This window comes from Gobio gobio (genome assembly GCF_949357685.1).
Source record: "Gobio gobio genome assembly, chromosome: 2".
In the NCBI taxonomy this organism is placed as follows: Eukaryota; Metazoa; Chordata; class Actinopteri; order Cypriniformes; family Gobionidae; genus Gobio; species Gobio gobio.
The window spans coordinates 18,291,234-18,316,097 of NC_137098.1; the positions used below are offsets into that span (position 1 = coordinate 18,291,234).

A 24,864-nucleotide genomic window follows, 5' to 3' on the forward strand; every position below is an offset into this window, starting at 1 on the left:
TCAGAGCGTCATCCAACATTCCCTGTAAAAGCAGGTGCGCAAGTTCCATTATGGATTGCTATTATTATGGCGTATTTACCAGGCGCACGCCAGGAGCGGTTCACAGCCGAGGAGACTGATGTGCTTGTAAGAGCAGTGAAAGACAGAGAAGTTGTGTTGTATGGGGATGGGAGAAACCCACCCAAAATAACGTCGGTTAAACAGGCGTGGGATGAAATAGCCACAATTGTTTCATCAGCTGGCATCCCCAGGACGTCGCACCAGTGCCGCAAGCGCTACAATGACATCAGAAGACGAGGAAAGTCCAAGCTTGCCAGCATCAATCGGGCACGCCGTGTAACGGGAGGTGGATCTGCCTCTACTCAGGACCTGACGCCAGCAGAGGACATCGCTGCGTCCACCCTCACCGATTTTTTTTCCTGGTTCTTGGCGGACAAACCAATTTGTTAGATGTCCTTATATACATATATGTCTTGCCAGAAGTTGCCACTATTGGGCAAACAGGTCTCCTTAATTATTAGACTACAATTAGCCTGAATAATTTGTAAGCTAGATTTATGCCTATTTTTTCACATCTTCGTGGCACACCACAATGATTTCCGTCATCTCATGTGTTAATATTTTTTAGTGTAACAATTTATGATTTGCAAAAATAACTGTTGCATCTGTGTAGATTACATGAGCAAAGTGTATGCGCGTTGTGCACGCTATACATTATGGTCAAGCATGCGCCCTTAAAATAGCATAATGAACAACGCGCACCGCGCCACTGACTTTAGACTAGGTTTTTTCTGGTCAGTTGCGCAATTGTTTAATGGAACAGCAAAATAGCACCAGGGATTGTTTGCGCCGGAACACCCAGGTAGCGCAAGTTCATTCACTAGTTTAGCGAAGTGCTTCTGTGGAGGGAAAAGCACGCTTTGCGCGGGTGCAAAATAGGAATGACACATGCGTCGGTGTACAAAGTCAATTGCGCTGGGTGCAAGATAGGGCCCATGGAGTTCATGTGAAGCAGCATTTATTGCAAATACGGAAAAAAATCTAATCATAAGCTGCTTGTGTGTAAATGAACACAGCGCCATGTTTCACTCTGAAATGCGCATTGTTCCGCAAACACAAAAGTGTGTTTTGATAATAGATTAATTCATATTTAAAAGTTAAAATAAACATATTGTTCTCAGGTGTCTTTAAGTATTAAGTTTGATTCTGTGTTGTTTTTGGATGTGTGTTTCAGTGTAATTATGTCGTTCCGTGTATCATCGTCATCATCATCTTCCTGTGTTTCCAACAAAAATCCTACGTCTCTCCACCCAACCTGCCTGCGCTCATACTGCTGCTGGTGCTGTACGGGTGAGTGTGTGTGGTGGTTGTTTTGTTAGTTTTTTTTTCACCTAGAGTTTGAGTGTGATTGTGAGTGTTTGCATTGTGTGTTTTTGTCTCACAGGTGGTCCATCACTCCGATGATGTATCCCGCCTCCTTCCTGTTCAGTGTTCCCAGCACAGCGTATGTGGTTCTAACCTGCATCAACCTCTTCATCGGCATCAACGGCAGCGTAGCCACATTCATCATGGAGCTCTTTGATGACCCGGTGAGACTCCAGCACACACAATTTACTGAAAACCTGCAGTGGAAAACAGACATTGTGTCTGTTATTTCGATTTATTTCTTTACTGACAATTTGACAGTTTCTTCTTGAGGCATATATAAGGTATGAGCATGATGGGTATATTAGTTCTTCTGGAGAGTGTGTCATTCTTAACAGCTGTGGCGTACAAAGTGCAAAGCTTTCTTTCAGCCCACCCTGATGCTTAGAATCTGTTCACACCAAGAACAATATCTATATTGATAACTAGGGGTGCTTACGGTTCAGATTATACTATGGTTTTTGAGTCACGGAATGGCTTTGATAATGCAATGTGAACTAACATGAACAAACTATGAACTTTATATTAGGTGGCCTTAACTACTATGTACTTAAATAAAAAAATAAGTTCAATGTACTTATTGTGTTCATATTGTATTGCAAAACATTTTTGCTGATATTGAGGTGGGATATGGGTAAAGTTAGGGACAGGTGTGGTGGTATGGGTAAGTTTAAGGGTAGGTTAAGGTGTAAGGGAAGTGTCAACACTGTAATTATAAATGTAACTACAAAAATTAATTACAGATGTAATTACATGCAGGTAATTTTTAAAATATAAGTACAATGTAAAAACATGTATGTACATAATAAGTGCATTGTACCAAATTATTAATTAAAATGTTAGTACATTGTAGTTAAGGCCACCTAATATAAAGTGGGTCCCTGTAATGTTAATACAGCTGTATTTTTATTAACTAACGTTAACAAAGATGAACAAACACATTAACTAAATAAATGTACTGCTCATGGTTATTCCATGTTAGTTAATACATTAACTAATGTTAACTAGTGAAACCTTATTGTAAAGTGTTACCGTTATATTTATAGTTATCGTGTGAACGGGCCTTGCATTCATTTGCACTTTTCCAAGTCGGAAATTGAAAAAATAATACTGACTTTTTGAGTTATTTAGAATGTCTTGAAAAATGTATAAAGACAGCTAACATCACCTTTAAAACTAAAAGAGAGAGATGATGGTTTGGTTTTGGAGAGGGACTAATGTCTTTAATTCTTAATTCTCTGTCTCTCTACCCACAATCCTCTCTGCCCTGAGCTGATGTTTTATTTCTAATAAAGTTCCACAGAGAGACTTTGCTGAAGCTGATTTGACATTATTGACAGGCAGTCCATTTAAACTTTAACAAGTCTCTCTCTCTGAGGGATGCTTACGCTCGATAAAGAGTTAAAGTGCATCTTCAGTAATGAAAGTCTGTTTAACACTCACATTCAGTCTGATCACAACTGCTTCTATATGTCCATCTGCATCCCTGAGATTCAAAATAATGGAGTTTTATTGAGGTTATTATTTGAGTGTGTGTGCTTGTTTAGGCCAAGATTATTGTTAACAAAAATATTAAGAAAAAGACAAAAACATTTTTAAAGGTCCCATGGCATGAAAATTTTATTTTATGAGGTTTTTTAACATTAATATGAGTTTCCCTAGCCTGTATATGGTCCCCAAGTGGCTAGAAATTTTGATAGGTGTAAACTGAGTTCTGGGTGTCCTGCTCTTCCTTTGAGAAAATGACAGCTCAGACAAGCCGATCTGTAATCTTCCCTGTATGTAGTCATACGGGGAAAGGTTACTTCCCCTTCCTCTGCTTTGCCTGCCCAGAGAATTTGGAGAAAATGGATTGTTTATTATACTCGCAATGTCAGCACAGGCTTTTACGATACACTGTAAAACCCAACAAGTTCAGCTAACTCATTTCATTTGAGGACACCGATTACCTCAAACCATTTAGGTTTATAAAAAACAATAGTTATGAGTACTCTGCACTTATTTTAATCAAGTCCACTAAAAAAGGATATTTCTTAATATACAATTAAACTTTACACTGCATTCAAATACTTGATATAGCTGAAACTTCCCTATATTGAGTAAAAATACTGAAATTACAACCTTTAAATGAACTCAGAGTGCTTGCAGTTACTGCTAGCTCACAATAGCACACTCAAAGTCAAATCTAGTAAGTTAAGCTAACTCATTAAATTTGAGGACACTGATTACCGTAATTCTTTTAATACCGTATTCTTTTAATTTTTAGAACTTATTTCAATTGAGTTCACTAAAATAAGACACTCATTGCAATCAAGAAATTAAGTGATTAATTAAGTGATGATTGAGAATTATTGATGAACACCTGATGATAATGAACAGAATCACAGAAGGAAAGAGAAACACAAGAATTACAACTGACTTAAGCCACAGCTTTAGACGAAATAACAGAATATAAAATAAGACATTAAATCTCTGAAGATCTCAGCAGAGGAGGATTAAACAACTCCACAAACAACACTACCAGATTCACACATTACTAACCAGACTGACTTTATTTCTGTCATTTCTGTTTACCATGATGGAGATGAGTGTTTGCTTTAGTTGGGCTCTTGACCCTTAAATCTTTAACATTAGTTTTTTCGCTGGCTGCTTTAACTGTGTGATTAGAAAGCACATTCGTTATGGAAAGGAATGCCAAGAGAAAATGTGATGTTGGCTATACAATGATGGTTGGTATAATCATCATGTTGTGGCTTAAGTCACTGATCTCACTCAGAGTCTTATGCTCTGGTTATAGTGGTATTGTGTTGTTAATATTTGTATTATTCATAATGGTGGCTACATTCAACAGTACAAGATCCAGCACTGTTGTGGTAATTGAATAATATGCAAGATTTTAAAATCATGTAGTTTTCAAAAGGTTTTAATCTATGGCATTACTCAAAAACACACGACATCAAGAATCTGAGTATGAATCTCAACAATGGTGACAATCAATGAAAAGCTTCATGCTGCAGTGCATGCTGGGTACCACCGATCAAAACTCCCTCATGGGTCCCAGCATGCATTGCGGCATGAATAAATTATGCATCTGAATTGTGACTAATTTTCTTTGATTCTTACTATTTGCTTTTACTTTTGCTGTGTTTGTTGTGATGTTTTTGTAGCTTGTTTTATGTTCAAAGTTGATCTGTTTATCAGAATTTTTTTTTTTTGATTGTGACCATTTTTGAAATTCATACTCCGATTCTTGATGTCTGTGTGTGTCCGAGTATTGTTGTACATTAAAACCTTTTGTGCATTAATTTTATTCATTTAAATCCTGCATATTGTTTGATTACCACAACCATCCTGGATCGTGTGCTAAAGAATCACATAGATTCTATTATGAATAATACAAAAAAATAATAACACAAAAGTGTTGAAGTCAGTTGTAGTTCTTGTGTTTCTCTTTCCTTCAGTGATTCTGCTCATTACCATCATCAGGTGTCACCACCAATACGCAATTATCACTTATTTAATCACTTAACAATACAATAATTATCCAATTATCATGCTGGGCACTAGAAATGTTCTAGAACTCATTCAGTTTGAGTTCTGTTTCATTCATTGTGTCCACACAACATTCTGTAATATTAGAGTGCAATGAACTCATTTTTTTTAGTACATACAACTGTTAGGTTTTACAGTGTATGGATTCGACAACACCGCCACAAACAGTGAGTAACAGTGTTCATTAATGCCTGATCTGTGATCAGTGATTTCTGATGTGTAGCTAATTATTCAAGTTCACACAGACTTTCTTTCTAAATCGTTTATGCATCCGTGAATCAAGCCAGTGACTAAATTATCAACTTCACATCATTTCTCTTAGTAGAGCGAAACAAATCTGTTATTTAAATTGGGATTAGATGCTAGATTAGCGATCAAAGAACACTCTCTTTATAATGTTCGGAGCTGTGAATCACACATCGCGAGTGTATCTGCACACTTGCCCAAAATGCCGTTATAATGAATGACGCTGTTATGCTGCACAACGAGGCTCTTACTGTATTCATATCGATGTCGTGTTTGCTGTTAGTTGTGGTGAAAGCTTTTCGTGAGAGAAATAGCGTTGCAATGACGAGATCACTGCAGTCACACGATCAACAGACTGCCTGTTTACTCAATGCTCATCACTGCAGCCTTTCATGTGATAGGAAAAGATCTAAAAATAATGCTTGACAGCTGTAATGGTAAAAAAAACTTAGTAAAAGTATTCGAGAGGGGTTCCACATGTTACAAAGTTCTTAGAATAAGGAGGAAGAAGACGGGTTGGGCGTGACTGGGACTTATTCATAACTCTCAGATACAAATAAAATAAACTCGTGGTCACAGCGCTCTCAACAACTCAGCCCAATATAACTTTTCTCAGCAATCTTTGTCCATCTCTCCATCTTTCTGGTCTACAAGTGCCCAGTCCGTCTCTCTCTCTGGCAGTGCGTGCAGACTTCGCTAAACCACGCCCCCTCCGCCACAAGATCTAATACTCATTTCAAATGCAAAGATATCAGCCAATCACAACAGTGGGCGTTTTCACTGAAGTCTCACAGCAGACCAGGGCCGTGCAGAGAGTTCTTCAGGGGCAGGGGCTCAAATGTAAAAAAGGGGCATATATATATATATATATATATATATATATATATATATATATGCCCCTTTTTTACATTTGAGCCCCTGCCCCTGAAGAACTCTCTGCACGGCCCTGGTCTGCTGTGAGACTTCAGTGAAAACGCCTTTCTATATATATCCATATCCTTATGCTCATCAAGCCTGCATTTATTTAATCAAAAATACAGAAAAAACAGTATCCTAATATTGTGAAATATTATTACATTATGTTCTTTTTAACTTTTTATTAATCAAAGAATCTTGAAAAGAGTATCACAGTTTCCATCATTGACATTAAATCCTCATATTAGAATGATTTCTGAATGATCATGTGACACTGAAGAGTGGAGTAATGATGCTGAAAATCCAGCTGTGATCACAGGAATAAATTATATTTTAAATTATTTTAAAATTAAAAAACATTATTTTAGTAATATTTCACAATATTGCTGTTTTTTATTAAATAAATGCAGGCTTGATGAACATAAGAGACTTATAATGCTGCATAATATTCAAAAATGGTAAGTTAATATAATAAAGTCCTTTCACGTCACCATTTCTCCAGCCTACACTTCATATAATAGGCCTGTAGGTGCCGGCGGCACTTGGGTTTTGTTAACTTTGATAGTTTCATGAAATAGTAAACGGTGTATCAATATACATAAATACAAGTGAATTTAACACTACTTACCATCAATGCTACTTTTGCTGCTGTGGTTTTGTGCAGGGATTTGTTTGTTGTCAGTTAAAATCCATTTAGTTAGTGATGGAATTTAAAATATGACACAAACCACAGGAAATCGTTCCACAAACGTTAGTTAGTCTGTACATGTAATTTTCAACCGATTTATGAATAAGAACAGAAAATTACCGCTCCACTTTACATCGCCCAATGGAATTTGAACTTGCTTTGCCAGATCACGATTGGTTGGTGTAACATATGACAAACGGGCATTGGTGAATTGTGTAATACTTAAATAATATATAGATTTGTAATTAAATCAACACATTAGCTCTGATTATGGATGAAAAAAAAAATATTGGTTTACAGTACTCCCACCAAACTTACTCTCTGAAAGGACCATATTTGGCTCGAGAGCCGTTTCTGAGCAGTGGAAAATCAGCTGTCAATCAAAACGCACGCAACCCATAGCAAAGCGTTATGGCAACGCCTCAACAGAAATTGTCCGACTTTTGAGCCGTTCGTTACTATTGTATACATTGTCATGTTATTATAATCACATTTATTTAGTTTTATTGACCACGATATTATCCTTGATATTTGTCTGAGAGGGGCACTTTTGATTCATTTTGAAAAAGGGCAGGGGCTCGAGCACCCAAAGCCCCCCCCCCCCTCTGCACGTGCCTGCAGCAGACACGCCCCTTGAAACAGAGCATTCAAGCTAGAGGGCTAATATCAGAATAGAAAAATGCCTTTTATTTCTAAATTATGACATTTTATGATGTAAACATCATACTAACAATATAAGTACACCTCAGTAAACATTATAAAATAATGTAAAAAATCCATGCCATGGGACCTTTAACAAAAATATTAAGAAAAGATGAAAAAAGTTTTGATTCATGAAAATAAAACAAACTTTAAATGTTTATTACAACTGTGTAGCTATTAAAATTATTCTAACTTTTGTATTCAGTACTTAATAGTCTATATAGAGAAATAGGATTTATCATTTAATTATTTGTTAGAAATGAATTATTAAGCCAGTAAATAAATAATGTTAAAAAACCTCGAGTTGACATGCATGATTTTTATTCAGAGCTGTTGATTTTGTTTTGGCTGGAAATGTTCTTCTGGCTGTGAGACGACAGTGCTAATGTCTGTTTGACTTTAAGGCGCTCAAGATTTAAAACGGCATACAACATAACGGCATGTTAATAAACAGAACATTTTTGTCTGTTGGTGTGGATGCTAATGCAAAGATTACGTTATTTTAACACTTAAAACATCTCATTATCGAATTATCCAGGGCTGTTAGTCTGATTTCACAAAAACAGACTATTATTTAGTACTCTTTGAAAGTAAAATTTTAATTGGACTAAAACAGTAATTTGACCTAAGCATTAATATTAAGTGTGCTAATAAGTAGCTAAAAATAATAGTGCAGCCATCTTCATGAAACCTCGAAAAAACATCAATAAAATGTGCTGTTTAGTCCTGTTAGCGGCTCGAAACTGCTGTATCTCAAAGATTATATGCCATAAATTGGTGAATCCAGTGACTAGATGCCCCAGTTTGTTCATGAATGAAATGCAACTGAATGGAGCAGAATAAAGGCACTCAGATGTGTTTCTAAAGCTGAACTTTAAACGCATGTGTGTGTGTATGATGGCGGACGTGTGTCTTGGAGAATATGGGTCAGTGTAAATCCTGTGCGATTTCACCGTCTCTGGTGTATGTGATGATGTATGATCATGAGGCTCGGACAGTAGTTGGCAAGAAAGCTGTGTGAGAGTGTGTTTGATGAATCGCACACTGCTGGAGACTATCATCAGAACGATATTTTATCGTTCCTCCTATCTACCACTTTCCTCTTTATTATTATGTATTATTGAATGGTATTCAATTTATTTAATACAGTAATATTATATGTGGCATAGCTCGACTATTTCATTTTAGTTAATTAATACGCTCCTCATTACAAAAAGCTGGTCAAATGCTATAACATTCCATCCACAAAATGGATTAAAATGTGAAAATAAAAGGAAGTCGGTGAGTTTTATAAGCGATCCAAACTCAGAGCACCTGGAAAGTGTTTTCTGTGAACGGAGACGCTCAAAACGCTTTATAATGAGCCACGTCTTCACTTTGAAACTTTTATGGGTGGGAAACAGACAAAGTTATGTTTTTTTTATGGTCTTAATAACTCGTCTGTGGTGTGACCAAAAAATAATGTCGTTACTTGTTGACATTACATTGTACATTACGGAACATTTCGGAAGTATTGAGCATCATTTGTTAGTCTTGGGTATTTTTTTGTTATGACAATGGCATTTGTATTCAGTTCAAATATATATAATATAGCCTATAATAGAATTATAAAATTAATGTTCTTTTGACATATTTTTCACATTCAGACTCATTAATTAAAATGCAAAGCAAAATATAGGTATGTCGATTGGGTTTGGCTTCAAACATTTATGACCTTATACAAAAAACAACATTTAATGGAATATAGTTAATAGGATATAGGAATATAGTCATCATTTAATCACTTCTTAATCACACAGAATATTCATGTTGCTCTTTTCCCAACAAAGTGTCTGTGTTATTGTTAACTAAAACTAAGACTATTAAAAATAGTTTTTAATAATTAAAATTAAATTAAATATAAATATTAAATGAAAAACTTAAATAAGTTAGAACTGAAGTACTAAAAAGACTCAAACTAAAACTGAAATATAAAAAATTTAACTTAAAAAACTTAAAAGCTAAATAGAAATAAATTGAAAAAAATGACAAAAAACAAAATAACTTAAAACTAAAATAAAAGTTGATTCAAAATGTTAATAAATATAATAAAGTCTATATATAAAAGTACTCAAATTATTCTGCAAAGTGCAATTGATCAGTCATTATCAATCAAAAGATCAGAAAATATAAAAATCAATCAGTGAAACAATGTGCATGCAAATACACTCATTTTGAAGAACCATCTGTTTCCAGTCTAACATTGCCTTACTGTCTCATCTGTCTCTATGTCCAGAATATAACTCGCATCAATGACATAGTGAAACAGGCTCTGCTGGTGTTTCCTCATTTCTGTTTGGGAAGAGGCCTGATGGACATGGCCAGAAACCAGGCAATGGCCAACATCTACAAAAACCTGGGTAAGATATCAACGCATGTGGAAGCATGTAGTTCAGTGTTGAAAGCTGGTATTTGTGGTACAGTTAGCGAGTTCTCTGATTTCAGGTGAAGACCGCTTTGAAAATCCTCTCAACTGGAACTTAGTGGGCAAGAATCTGTTTGCCATGTCCATTCAGGGGGCAGTTATGTTCGCCGTGACCCTCCTCATACAGTACAAGTTCTTCTGCAAACCAAAGTAAGAAACACATACTTCTTCACATGTTTAAAAATCTCACATCTAAAGAGAAATCTGTTGGCACCTACAAATACTGGTCAAAAGTTTGGAATAATTACAATTTTCTAATGTTTTTGAAAGAAGTCTCGATTACACTTTATTTTATGGTGCCTTTGTTACAGTGTAATTATACAAATATATTAACGTATACTATATAATGCGGTTAGGGTTTAGTTTAGGGTTAATTGCTTGCAATTATGCATCATTTACTGTTGTTACTATAGTCAGTACATGTAAGATGTGTAACAAGAACACTGGAAAAATTAAGTGTTTGGATCGAGATTGTGATCTTTTAACAATTAATCGTGCAGCTCTAATATATACACACACATGATCATATTGTCTGCTCTAGGGTGAAATACATGCATCTTTACACACAGGTCGATAAAGTCACTGCCTACATCATCAGGGGAAGAGGATGAAGATGTGGCTCGTGAACGTGAACGTGTGTACAAGGGCGGAGCTCAGAATGACCTGCTCCGAATATGTGACCTCACTAAGGTATTTCCTGTTCCGTTGCAGCGTTGCATTAGCCTGACAAGCCAGACCCACATCAAGATGTTGGGTCTGGGAACTCACCATTGGCAGGGCTCAATCCGAGAGGCGGGATAAACAGTTGTCTTTCAAATTCCCTCTGCACGTAATAGGACATCGCTACAACCAACCAGAGCAAAGAAGAAGGTGAAGCGGAGCTAGTTGATAGATTAAACTTTCGCTGTATCCGGTCGGCAAAACACCGAACACATTTTGCTTTCTTATGAATGACTTCAGTGCCGTTCTTTGTTCTTTTCTCAAAGAAAAGCTTAACTCCAGGTCTTCCAGAGTCGCGGCCAAAGCCAATTCGAAAGACCGCTGTTCGCCAGCTTCTTTGTTTACAAGTAGCACACGGAACCGCCGCAACTCTGCCGTCGTTATGTTAAGTCCGCCCACCGACTCTATACACAATGTGATTGGCCTGACCAGAGTTTGGTTTTTCCAGCTCGCATGCCAACGGAGAGTTGCTAGACTAACCTGGCTGCAAATTAGATTTGCTGCCGCTAGGGTGCTTCTAGATTTCTAGGCTAGTGTTGCATTCCATTCATTCTGGGAAGATGAATTACCAACTTCATACTTTGTAAAGTGCCATCGTTGTGGACAGTTGTGGATACCAGCTGTCAGTATAATACCGGCAAACTTCTATATCATGTTTAAAAGTGTAAGCACAAAATCTGGTGTTTGTTTTGAGCCTTTTTGGTTTATTAAATGATCAAGGGGGAAAAAACGGTACTGACCAGAATAACCCTGCTGACGGAATATAGAAGTTTCAATAGAAATTACATTAAAGTAAAATTTTGTTTAGCATAATTGCTTGTCAATACATTCGACAGTACACCACACCATAATTCAAAGCCTGTAAATAGAGGTAATTATGAAATTTCATATAAAGATGTACTAAACTCCTAATTAACTGGGTCAAAACACTCTAAAGTTCAGCTAATTGCATTTAATAAATCTGAATTATAATTATGTTTCATTTAATTACAACATGCAATTAAGTGTCTGAAAAAATTACATTGTAGTTTCGTACTTACATACATTACACTTAAGGGACCCACTTTATATTAGGTGGCCTTAACTACTATGTACTAACATTTTAACTAATCATTTGATACAATGCACTTATTGTGTACATACATGTTTTTACATTGTACTTACATTTTAAAAAATACCTGCATGTAATTACATCTGTAATGTAGTACATTTGTAATTACACAGTTGACCCTTCCCTTACACCTAACCCTACCCTTAAACTTACCCATACCACCACACCTGTCCCTAACCCTACCCATATCCCACCTCAATATCAGCAAAAGTGTTTTGCAATACAATTTGAACACGGTGTATTTTAACTGTTCAAGAGGGAAATGGCCTGTGGGAAGAAACTGTTCCTGTGCCTAGATGTTCTAGTGGCCAGTGATCGAAGTTGCCGTTCTGATGGTAACAGTTCAAACAGGAGGTGTCCAGGGTGAGTGGAGTCTGTGATGATTTTCCCTGCTCTCTTCCTCACTCTGGAAGAGTACAGGTCCTGGAGGGTTGGCAGGGGGGCACCAATAATCCTTTCTGCAGTCCAGATTGTGCGTTGTAGTCTCCTGATGTCAGATTTGGTAGCTGAACCAAACCAGACAGTGATGGAAGTGCATAAGACAGACTCAATGACAGCCGAGTAGAACTGAATCAGCAGCTCCTGTGGGAGTTTTCACTTCCTCAGCTGACGAAGGAAGTACAGTCTCTGCTGGGCCTTTTTCACAATCAATGTGTCAATGTGATTGTCCCACTTCAGGTCCTGAGAGATGGTAGTGCCCAGGAACCTGAATGACTCCACTGCTTCCACAGTGCTGTTCATGATGATGAGTGGGGGGAGAGATGGGCTGTTCCTCCTGAAGTCCACTATCATCTCCACCGTTTTGAGCGTGTTGAGCTCAAGGTTGTTATAACTGCACCAGACAGTCAGCTGTTCAACCTCCAGTCTGTAAGCAGACTCATCACCGTTTTGGATGAGGCCGATGACAGTGGTGTCGTCTGCAAATTTCAGGAGCTTCACAGAGGGTTCTTTAGAAGTGCAGTCATTGGTGTACAGGGAGAAGAGCAGCGGGGAGAGAACACACCCCTGGGGGGCGCCAGTGCTGGTAGTGAGAGTCCTGGATGTGAGTTTCCCCAGTTAAGTTGCTCTGTAGGCAAAATGAAGAGGATCCAGCTAGGGTCCAGTGATGTCCTTCAGGTGGGCCTTTATGACCACAGACGTGAGAGCGACAGGTCTGTAGTCATTAAGTCCAGTGATTTGGGGTTTTTTGGGGACGGGAACATTCACCATGGTTACTGTTGTTTCCATAACCCCAAAATGCCACTTTATTTTCACTTTGTTATTTTGTATATTTTTTAATTAGTGTGGTGGGTACTTTGTGTTACAAAAACTGATATTTAATAGCTTTACCTTATAGACCTATTTATTCAGCAGTATTAGTCATATTCGTAAAATTTTAGTGTTTAAATAGGCTAAAGTGGGACATTATTTGTGTGTGGTCATTCATTTTTGTGGAATAAATTTACTTTTTTTTTTTTTTACTAATCTAGACTAGTCTACAGTGGAGGCATTTATTTCATTTTAGTTTACTCAGGTATGCAAACTGCTCTAAAGAATACGTGAAGCCAGTGTGTAAAGTTAATAAAGATAAAGTTAATAAGTTAAATTATTATTGTTGTTGTTAAGTTAAAAGTGAATCTAGTGTTATTATTTCTGGTGCCCTGCCCCCACAGCAAACAGAACAGAACCAAACCGAACCATGGCTCCAAAACCTTGATATGAACCCAACCATGGCATTGGTGTATCGTTACCCCCTAATTATTTCTGTAATAAGTAAAAAAAAAAAATAAAAAAAAAGTAAGGATAGACTTTGTAAATTTCAGGACAGAGGCCCGTGGTTCCAGGTGTGTGAGTGTACAGATGTTCATAGGAGTGTCCAGTGATTAAGAGTGAGAGTTTGATTTGTCCTGTTCTGTAATCAGATGTCTCTCAGCGCTGAGCTAAACTGGCAGAGAGCAGCTGTCTCTACTCAAGAGACGCCATTTGTGTGACATGAATCATGTGCCGCTCTTCATGAGTCTGCGGCTGAGAGCGGACAGGTGTTAATGTAGGAGAGTCGTCATAGCGAATTTTCCTGTAAGAATATTCTGGGAGAGCGTAATGAAATTGCTTTACACTTTTCACAATGAACTGCACAGATCAAACAACATTTGTGGATTTTTGCTTTTAAAAATACATTTTTAAGTTGAAATTATTTTCTGTGATGATGGACAGATACTATTCATAGAGCTTAAGTTGTTTTTTAACTCAAAACATTATTTTAATCACACAATTTTAAAGGGGTCATTTCTGTTACATGCCTTTTATTTTCACCATTTAAAGCTGGGGTGTCCAGACCTGCTCCTGGAGGGCCAATGAGATCTATAATCTAAGATAATCTACTACTAATCTATTATTTCATATGTCAGACTTTACATGATTAATATGTTCTTAGATCATATAAAAGATAATAAGATCACTTATAATGTTTTCTGCACCGAAAACAAATAAATATATATATTTACAAAACAAGCAAAAAAATGGTTACACTTTATTTCGATGGTCCACTTTAGACATTCTACTAACTATGGGCCCAATTTGATCTAAGCACATGGTCTGAAGCGCACGGCGCAGGTGCACTTAGGGCATGTCCGAATCCACTTTTGCTAGTTTAACGACGGGAAAAACAGTCGGCACGCTTGGCGCATAGTCTGAAAGGGCTGTACCTAGTCTCTTAATGAGTGGGTGTGTTTTGGGCGTAACATGCAATAAACCAATCAGAGTCTCATCTCCCATTCCCTTTAAAAGTCAGTTGAGCTCACACCATGGCGGATTCGCTATTTACATGGCGTAATTTGCGAGCAGAAAGACTGAATGCTTCTCCAGAGAGGAATCCTTTTATTTTTTAATATTTGCCATGTTTGTGTGCTGCTGCGCATCCGTGTGTGTAATAAGTAGAGTATAAACACATTGTGCTCCCGCCTATAGACACATATTACTAACGCTCCCTTTAAATAACTCAAAAAATACTGCACTATTGACATTTAGACCAGGCTTTTGTTGGTCAATGGCGCACTCGATTTCAGTTGCCTCAAAATAGCAACGCGCCAACAATGTGCCTGAACACACCTCGTTTTCAGACCAGCACACCCATGGGCGAACAGATGGGCGCAAGTGCATTTGCTATTTAAACAACGTAGCGCTGGACGTGAAAATGATAACTACGTCGGGCTGAAACTATCACAAAACACTTGCGTTGCGCCCTATAAGTAACTTTGCAAATGCTTGTCACCTAACTCTCTTTAGAATATTAGTAGACTGTTAGGGTTAGGTGTAGGTTAGCAGAATAAGTTGACAATTAGTTGCAAACTACTTCAGTAGAAGGACGGTTGGAGGAGCATGAAAATAAAGGGCTAGCAGATATTAAAGCTGCAGTATGTAACTTTTGGTGATCTTGCAGTTAATAAACAAAACTACATGCATCTTGCAGAAGAACATTGTAGCTGGAGCTACTCTATGACGCTGTGCTACTCCGCAGTGGTGGCGAACTGACTGGTCTAAAATATAGTCAGAATATAAACACTTACTATAGGTGTACCGTAATGATTCAGGATAAGACAAGAATATGGTTTTGATAAAATGATGTACTCACTCATTGTATACATTTTGAACTCAAAAAAGTTACATTGTGCAGCTTTAAGAATACAGTCTACTAATACATTAATGAGTTTGCTGAAATGTAGTTGCAAAGTAACTTCTGTTAGTAGAATGTCTAAAATGGAACTTCGAAATGAAGTGTTACCAATAAAATAAATAAAGCTGTTAACAGGCATGACACAATTTTTTTCCCCCCAGATGTACCGTGTGAAGCTTACTCCAGCCGTGGATAAAGTCTGTGTGGGTGTTTCTGCTGGAGAGGTAAATGACACACACTCATATAAAATGGAAACTTATTTTAGGCACTAATAAGTAGAAAGTGTCTAAACGAATTTCATTATTTTTTAATAAGAGTATAATGTCAAAGGTCTTTAAATAACTTCTGCCTCTAAAGACCCCATGAAATTACTTTTTTCAGATATGCATTTAATTTTTGTCAGCTATAAAAAAAAATATTAATGAAATGTAATAACTTTTTTAACTCAGAATGTCTTTTCCCCTGCCATGATCTATCATTAGCAAGAAAAAATGCTGTAAAAAGCTGTAACGCCCGTTTCACACATACTCCGTTTGCAGTGCGTATGCGGTGCGTATTTTTTTCCGTACCCATGTTAACGGATTACAGCTTTCACACTGCATGCGGATGCTGTCCGTCAGTCCGTTCCAGGTGCGGTGCGTCTGCAGCAGTCCGGCGATCGTTTCCGTACCGAGTCTATTTTTTGCTGTGCTGCACTGCGGAATTAAAGCGACAGCACATTGTTCGCTTCAAAATAAACATGTACTGATGCGAAAATCAAGTAATTTTAGGCTACCACATATGCATATAATTTAAAATATAGCCTACTCTGTTTCAAAGTCAACACATGGCTTTTTTTTTCTCGGCTAAAGCAAGGAAACGACACCTTACCTGGCATTTAGGTAAAAAAAAAATTGAAATAATGGAGAGCACGTACGTTCCTGGAGGTGGAAAAACAAAGGTCTTTATGACCTGCTTTTAAAAGGATTTAAAAACGAAAGAATTGAAAGACGAGAGTCGTCTGTTTTTGAATATAGCCTATTGTAAGTTTCTAATTTAAAATGTTTATAGGCTATAAGTCATATTTAAATGTTTTGCCACTTGTGTGAGCTAAATCTAAAATATAGGCTATATAAATATAAAGTAATGAATTGAATAAAACGTTGTTTAAATGTAGGCTACTACGTTAAAACGTGACATCTATGAAAGTGTAAACAAAGAGAATTGCAATTCTGACAAGCCATGTTCAGTAACAACTTTTGGATTTGAAATAAAAATAAAACAATGAATAAATGCTGTGTTTGTGGTATACAACCGCGGATCAGTTGCGCGCTGCAAACGCAGCATATATGAAAGCACAACAGCGCGTGCTGCTCCTGCACCGCATACGCACCGCAACACGCATCGCATACGCACTGCAGACGGAGTATGTGTGAAACGGGCGTAATGCTCTTTGAAAGCTACTAACTGTTTATGTAGGAAATATGTCATCACTGGAAGGAAAATTGTGTTTTTTGTGGTATTGTTTTTTTTGTTGTTTTTTTGTGAATAATCTAAATCATTGTGTGTGTTTTTTGTGGTTTGCAGTGTTTTGGTTTGTTGGGGATAAATGGTGCAGGTAAAACTACTACCTTTAAAATGCTGACTGGAGACATCAGCCCGACAGCAGGAGATGCCTTCGTAAACGGATTCAGGTACACTGAATAAAAGCAATAAAAGTAATTATGAAATGATGTATAAAGCTATACTTACTAAATCTTACTAAGCCTTACTAAATTGGATAAAAAACCTACTAAAGTTCAGCTACTAACTTGACCAACTTGTCCAGCCTGACGCACCTGCTTCTCCTGCTGCTCTTCTAGTCTTTCTGGGAAATAGCAACACTTAAAAAATGAAACATAAAAAAAAAAGTTTTTTTTTGTTTGTTTGTTTGTTTTTTCAGTGAAAGGAGTGTGCTTTTAACTTTTTTTTTTTTTTTTTGGCCATGTTTAGGATGACAATCCAACGCTTTAACAGTCAGAATGCATGAAATAGCATTCAATATCCCCTTTAATCTTCAAATATTCATTGTCAACCTCGGGAGGTCAAACTAAATATTACTGTATATGAGCTGTTTTCACCTGTTTTCCCAGTCTGTCAGTGACACTTTATTTAGTTCATATCTCTCTTAAGCCCCTCCTTCCGAAAAGCACAATGGGCTCAATGGGGTCGGCGACCAACGACCAGTGTGTTGTGATTGGTCAACCGCTTCGAGCGTGTTTGAAAAATCATACCAATCCTTTAGTGTTGGGGAAAGCTTCTTTTTAAAAGTAATGCGTAACAATATTGCGTTACTCCCTAAAAAAGTTACCAGTTGCATTGCTTTTGCATTCATTTTTCTCACCGGTGCTGGGCTTGCATGATTGTTTTTTAATAACAAAAAAGGATTCTAATTTTGGCAAATGTAAAGGCCCTTTCACACCTAAAGTAAAACGAATAAGCCTCAGGCTGAAGGAAATGCAAATTAACACCTGTAGAGTAGAGGTCGATAAACGGGAGAGGGAAAAAAAACGTATTTGAAAAAGTAACAAATATTTTTCTGTATATTTAAAAGTAATGTGTTACTTTACTCGTTTAATTCTGATTATCTGATTATGTAACTTGTAATGCGTTTCCCCTAACACTGCGACTTACCATAACTGCGAGTTTCAACACACTACTAATGCAACTCAACCAGGCCTCGCCCCTTTATTTTGCATATAAGAATAACACCTTTAGAGTGACTTTGTGCTTTTTATCTTTGCAGACCTTATGCGGCTCAAACAGCAACATTACTTACTAAAGAAAGTTGAACATGTAAAAAAGCATACTAGGACCCCTTTTACAAATCCAACTATTCTCAAAACAAAAAATGTGTGTCGCTAATGGGACATTTGTTCCTTTTTTGTGGAAACATCCTGTCTGTCTCTATCTCCGTTGTCTCTGCATTATTCAGTCTGTCTGAAACAAACATGTCATCTCTGTGTCAGTCATCTGTGAAACTCGAGACAGGCGAACCACTCATATTCGAGGGGAGAGAATCACAGCTGCCAATCTCTTTGCAGATACCGCTGTTTACTTTTCCAATGTCACACTGGCACAAGTAGTGCTGTTGTCCTGGGGCTCCGCGTGCGAGTCAGTCTGATTTGTGTTTGTCTCTCACACTCGCACATACTTTCATTTCAGGTTTGAAAGTTTGTAAGTCACTCCAGATGAGTCACAAGGGGCACAGTTTAATCTGTGGAATCAAAAAGGGGAGGAGTGTAATATGTAAATTACTTGTAAAGGTGAATTGTGTCATTTCACTAGAGGCATCGAACTTCTAGAACAACTAGTTTGAGAGTGTGACTGGTACTTGTTATTTTAAGGCAAGGCAAGTTTATTTGTATAGCACATTTCATACACAGTGGCAATTCAAAGTGCTTTACACAGAAATGAAGTTAAAATATTCGTAAGTGAATAAAATAAAAATATATATAGTATAATAGGAATTAAAAGAAATAAAAAATAAAGATGAAATCCCCTATCTATTGTAGTAAAATATATTTTTTTTCCAGAGCTTTATATATATTTTTTTAGTTAGTTGCCAAAGCATAATTTCTTATTTAGTTTAACTTGATGTACTTAAATAATCATAAATAAACTTTACTAAAGTTAAAATGGAAAAAACTAAAAGTAATTACTAAAAAATGTAATAGTATATCAATGATACTAAATAACTGCTTGTTTCAGTTAAAAAGTGGTGTTATGCAGTTGCTAAGGCATTAAGAGTGATTTCTTGTTTAACTTTCAGCATCCGCACTGAAATGCAGTTGGTGCAACAGAATATGGGTTACTGTCCGCAGTTTGATGCGATAGATGACCTTCTGACGGGAAGAGAACATCTGGAGTTCTACGCTCGACTCCGAGGGGTTCCGGAAAAGGAGGTTTCCATGGTAACACAGCCTGCGGTCTTTGTTTTGTAGACCCTTAATCTTTGTATCTAAAATTCACTCTCTGTCTATGGAATCTGTGTGCGTGCGTGTGTGTGTGTGTGTCGTTCATTCTGTAGCCTTTCAGCAATGAAAGCATCAAAGTGTGTGCGTCTGTGGTCTCACAAGTCTTTGATCCATTATAACTGGTTAGCTTGTGCAAAATCCTCGCTAACACACACACCAAGGCTATTGTGTTTTTCATTTTCAATATATTATATTGAAGTAATTTATATTATTATTAGATTATACATATTTCTAGTACAACAGTTAGTTGTGGTCCTCGATTCTGATTGGATAAAGGGCCTTCCAGGAGTGCGATATTACACCTGTATCGGCATTCAGCATGCCATTTATATTAGTGTTTATATCTTTCCGCTTGTTTCTGCACATTCTAGACAGGCAGTATTTTATGAAGGTTAAAGAGTAGCAAAACTCGAAAGCATGAAGATGTGAATTTGAGAACTTGTACAATAAATATACATATACATAATATATATAATAAATATACGCAAAAAATTAAAATAAAAATTTACACTCACGGCTCCAAAGTGAAAATCTGCACAATAAAAATCTGAAGATATTTCGTATTTCAATGAATGGCATTTCACACATGAAAGTTGAATTTTTTTTACCCATATTCAAGTGTTGAATGTGGGTAAAAAAAATTCAACTTTCAGAAGATGCGTAAGAGCGCCCCCACCATATACCTTAACAGTGAAAACATGGATTGATGGAAAAATCAATTTTAACAAACTTTTATTTTGGATGCGATTAATCACAATTAATTTCCCCCCAGAACTAATAAATATATATATATATATATATATATATATATATATATATATATATATATATATATATATATATCCATCCATCCATCCATCTTCTTCCGCTTATCCGGGGCCGGGTCGCGGGAGCAGCAGTCTAAGCAGAGATGCCCAGACTTCCCTCTCCCTAGACACTTCCTCTAGCTCTTCCGGGGGGACACCGAGGCGTTCCAAGGCCAGCCGGGAGACATAGTCCCTCCAGCGTGTCCTTGGTCTTCCCCGGGGCCTCCTCCCGGTTGGACATGCCCGAAACACCTTCCCGGGAAGGCGTTCAGGAGGCATCCGGAACAGATGCCCGAGCCACCTCAGCTGTCCCCTCTCGATGTGGAGGAGCAGCGGCTCTACTCCGAGTTCCTCCCGAGTGACTGAGCTTCTCACCCTATCTCTAAGGGAGCGCCCAGCCACCCTGCGGAGAAAGCTCATTTCGGCCGCCTGTATCCGGGATCTTGTCCTTTCGGTCATAACCCAAAGCTCATGACCATAGGTGAGAGTAGGAACGTAGATTGACCGGTAAATCGAGAGCTTCGCCTTACGGCTTAGCTCTTTCTTCACCACGACAGACCGGTACATCGACCGCATTACTGCAGAAGCTGCACCGATCCGTCTGTCAATCTCCCGTTCCATCCTCCCCTCACTCGTGAACAAGACCCCTAGATACTTGAACTCCTCCACTTGAGGCAGGAACTCTACACCAACCTGAAGTGGGCAAGCCACCCTTTTCCGACTGAGGACCATGGCCTCGGATTTGGAGGTGCTGATCCCCATCCCAGCCGCTTCACACTCGGCTGCAAACCGTCCCAGTGCATGCTGAAGGTCCTGGTTAGAAGGGGCCAACACGACAATGTCATCCGCAAAGAGCAGAGACGAAACCGTGTGGTCCCCAAACCTGACACCCTCCGGCCCTTGGCTGCGCCTAGAAATTCTGTCCATAAAAATTATGAACAGAACCGGCGACAAAGGGCAGCCCTGCCGGAGTCCAACATGCACTGGGAACAAGTCTGACTTACTGCCGGCAATGCGGACCAAACTCCTGCTTCGGTCATACAGGGACCGGACAGCCCTCAGCAAAGGACCCCGGACCCCATATTCCCCCAGCACCCTCCACAGGACGCCGCGAGGGACACAGTCGAATGCCTTCTCCAAATCCACAAAACAAATGTGGACTGGTTGGGCAAACTCCCATGAACCCTCCAGCACCCTGTAGAGGGTATAGAGCTGGTCCAGTGTTCCACGACCAGAACGAAAACCACACTGTTCCTCCTGAATCCGAGGTTCAACTATCGGCCGAATTCTCCTCTCCAGTACCCTGGCATAGACTTTCCCGGGGAGGCTGAGAAGTGTGATCCCCCTATAGTTGGAACACACCCTCCGGTCCCCCTTTTTAAAAAGAGGAACCACCACCCCGGTCTGCCATCCCAGAGGCACTGTCCCCGACCGCCACGCGATGCTGCAGAGGCGTGTCAGCCAAGACAGCCCCACAACATCCAGAGACTTGAGGTACTCAGGGCGGATCTCATCCACCCCCGGTGCCTTGCCACCGAGGAGTTTCTTGACCACCTCGGTGACTTCAGCCCGGGTGATGGACGAGTCCTCCTCTGAGCCCCCAGCCTCTGCTTCCTCAATGGAAGACGTGACGGCGGGATTGAGGAGATCCTCGAAGTATTCCTTCCACCGTCCGACAACATCCCCAGTTGAGGTCAACAGCCGCCCATCGACACTGTAAACAGCGTTGGTAGGGCACTGCTTCCCCCTCCTGAGGCGCCGGACGGTTTGCCAGAATCTCTTCGAGGCCAGCCGATAGTCCTTTTCCATGGCCTCACCGAACTCCTCCCAGGCCCGAGTTTTTGCCTCCACAACCACCCGGGCTGCAGTCCGTTTAGCCTGCCGGTACCTGTCAGCTGCCTCAGGAGTCCCACAAGCCAGCCAGGCCCGATAGGACTCCTTCTTCAGCTTGACGGCATCCCTTACTTCCGGTGTCCACCACCGGGTTCGGGGATTGCCGCCTCGACAGGCACCGGAGACCTTGCGTCCACAGCTCCGAGCAGCCGCTTTGACAATGGAGGTGGAGAACATGGTCCACTCGGACTCAATATCTCCAGCCTCCCTCGGGATCCGGTCGAAGCTCTGCCGGAGGCAGGAGTTGAAGATCTCTCTGACAGGAGACTCGGCCAAACGTTCCCAGCAGACCCTCACAGTACGTTTGGGTCTACCGAGTCTATCCAGCTTCCTCCCCTGCCATCGGATCCAACTCACCACCAGGTGGTGATCAGTTGACAGCTCCGCCCCTCTCTTCACCCGAGTGTCCAAGACATACGGCCGCAGGTCAGATGAAACGACCACGAAGTCGATCATTGACCTACGACCTAGGGTGTCCTGGTGCCATGTGCACTGATGGACACCCTTATGCTTGAACATGGTGTTCGTTATGGACAAACTGTAACTAGCACAGAAGTCCAATAACTGAACACCACTCGGGTTCAGATCAGGGGGGCCGTTCCTCCCAATCACGCCCCTCCAGGTTTCACTGTCATTGCCCACGTGGGCGTTGAAGTCCCCCAGTAGAACGACGGAGTCCCCAGTCGGAGCACTCTCCAGCACCCCTCCCAGGGACACCAAGAAGGTCGGGTACTCTGCACTGCCGTTTGGCCCATAGGCACACACAACAGTGAGAGACCTATCCCCGAGCCGAAGCCGCAGGGAAACGACCCTCTCGTTCACCGGGGTAAACTCCAACACATGGCGGCAGAGCTGGGGGGCTATAAGCAAACCCACACCAGCCCGCCGCCTCTCACCATGGGCAACTCCAGAGTGGTAAAGAGTCCATCCCCTCTCGAGAAGTGTGGTTCCAGAGCCCAAGCTGTGCGTGGAGGTGATTCCGACTATCTCTAGTCGGAACCTCTCAACCTCACGCACAAGCTCAGGCTCTTTCCCCGCCAGCGAGGTGACATTCCATGTCCCAAGAGCCAGTTTCCGTGTCCAGGGATCGGGTCGTCTAGGCCCCCGCCTTCGACTGCTGCCCGATTCGCTTTGCACCGGCCCCTTACGGTCCCTCTCGTGAGTGGTGGGCCCACGGGAAGGTGTCCCCACGTCGCTCCTTTGGGCTGAGCCCGGCCGGACCCCGTGGGGGAAGGCCCGGCCACCAGGCGCTCGCATACGAGCCCCAACCCCAGGCCTGGCTCCAGGGTGGGGCCCCGGCTGCGCCATACCGGGCGACGTCACGGTTCTCCTTTTATTTGGCATCATAAGGGTTTTTGAACTGCTCTTAGTCTGACCCGTCACCTAGGACCTGTTTGCCTTGGGAGACCCTACCAGGGGCATATAGCCCCGGACAACGTAGCTCCTAGGGTCATTCGGGTACTCAAACCCCTCCACCACGTTAAGGTGGCAGTTCATGGAGGATACATATATATATATATGCCACAATTCTCAATATAATATTGAACCGTTCGGTACGGCCTTCACAGTTCAATTCGCGCCTGTGAATTGCGGTTTTTCGGTTTTGCATTTCATTAAGTATTTTCCTACAAATTCTATAATTTGCCTCCATCCCAATATACTGAACAACGCGACATACGTTCACATCACACGTTAGTGGTAGAGTTATACTCACGGAACACTGTAGTTATTCACAATCACGAAAGTTCATTATTTGCATGCATTTTAAAGCCTTGCCGGCTCATTCGCGTGCATATGCACCGTTTTAACATGCGCTTCTCCGAGTGCGCGCACTAAACGCCTGTCAAACACGTGATTACAGGACAAAGTCGTCTTACTGCGCTAATACTGTCAAATACACACAAGGTTAACATAAACACAGTCGGTTATGTCTAAAGTGAAAGTAAAATCGGCGTGTGTCTGTATATCAGATGCACGGAGGTCTTAAATTGAAAGCAGCGCAGCCTATAGTGAACATGCGGTCCTTAAAGCGACAGTTCACCTCTAAAATTATGTAATTATTTACTCACTCTAATATTGTTCCAAACCTGTATTCATTTCTCATTTGAGTGAACTATCCATTTAATGTTAATACAACAACAAAAGACAAAGAGAAAATCACTCACTGCTCTTGACTGAAAAACTTTAATACAGTAGCTTTAATAAGAATCAGTGTAAATTTTATAGTGAAGTCTATGTAGTGTATTATTTTTACATTTATTCATTCAATTTCATACTTAAATCCTGCTGTACAGCTCTGAGCTGCCAGTGTAGATCTTACATATATATATGTGTACAAGGGTTTTTTTAAGTAAAGTTTTAAGTTTAAGTAAGGTTTTTCAATTATTTTAAGTAAAATAAAGAAAGAGTATCGCAATTAAAAAATAGTCTTTTTCTCCTTAACCTGCTGTTCCTGTCGCTTAAGAATAGAATAGCAAAAAACTGATGTGACAAGCCATCAGAACCGAACCGAACCGAAAACCGTGGTTAAAAACCGAGGTATGTATTGAACCGTGGACTAACTGTATTGTTGCATCCCTAATATATATATATATATATATATATATATATATATAAAAATGTACCTTTCATTTTATTATAGTTTTAGTTGGTTTCAGCAATAGGTTATTTTGTTTCAGTTAACTTTAAATCAGTA

The 24,864-nt window shown here is 39.7% G+C and overlaps 1 protein-coding gene across 1 annotated transcript in view; it reads left to right on the plus strand.

The window, feature by feature from the left end:
* LOC307122627 (phospholipid-transporting ATPase ABCA1-like) overlaps positions 1-24,864 on the plus strand; it is a 111,218-nt gene that overhangs the window by 39,088 nt on the left and 47,266 nt on the right. The window contains exons 10-17 of the mRNA XM_079810736.1: positions 1,235-1,350; positions 1,445-1,589; positions 9,804-9,927; positions 10,013-10,142; positions 10,562-10,682; positions 15,637-15,699; positions 17,042-17,148; positions 19,266-19,407. Coding sequence (XP_079666862.1) covers positions 1,235-1,350; positions 1,445-1,589; positions 9,804-9,927; positions 10,013-10,142; positions 10,562-10,682; positions 15,637-15,699; positions 17,042-17,148; positions 19,266-19,407 — 948 coding nt within the window. The remainder of the gene's footprint in view (positions 1-1,234; positions 1,351-1,444; positions 1,590-9,803; positions 9,928-10,012; positions 10,143-10,561; positions 10,683-15,636; positions 15,700-17,041; positions 17,149-19,265; positions 19,408-24,864) is intronic.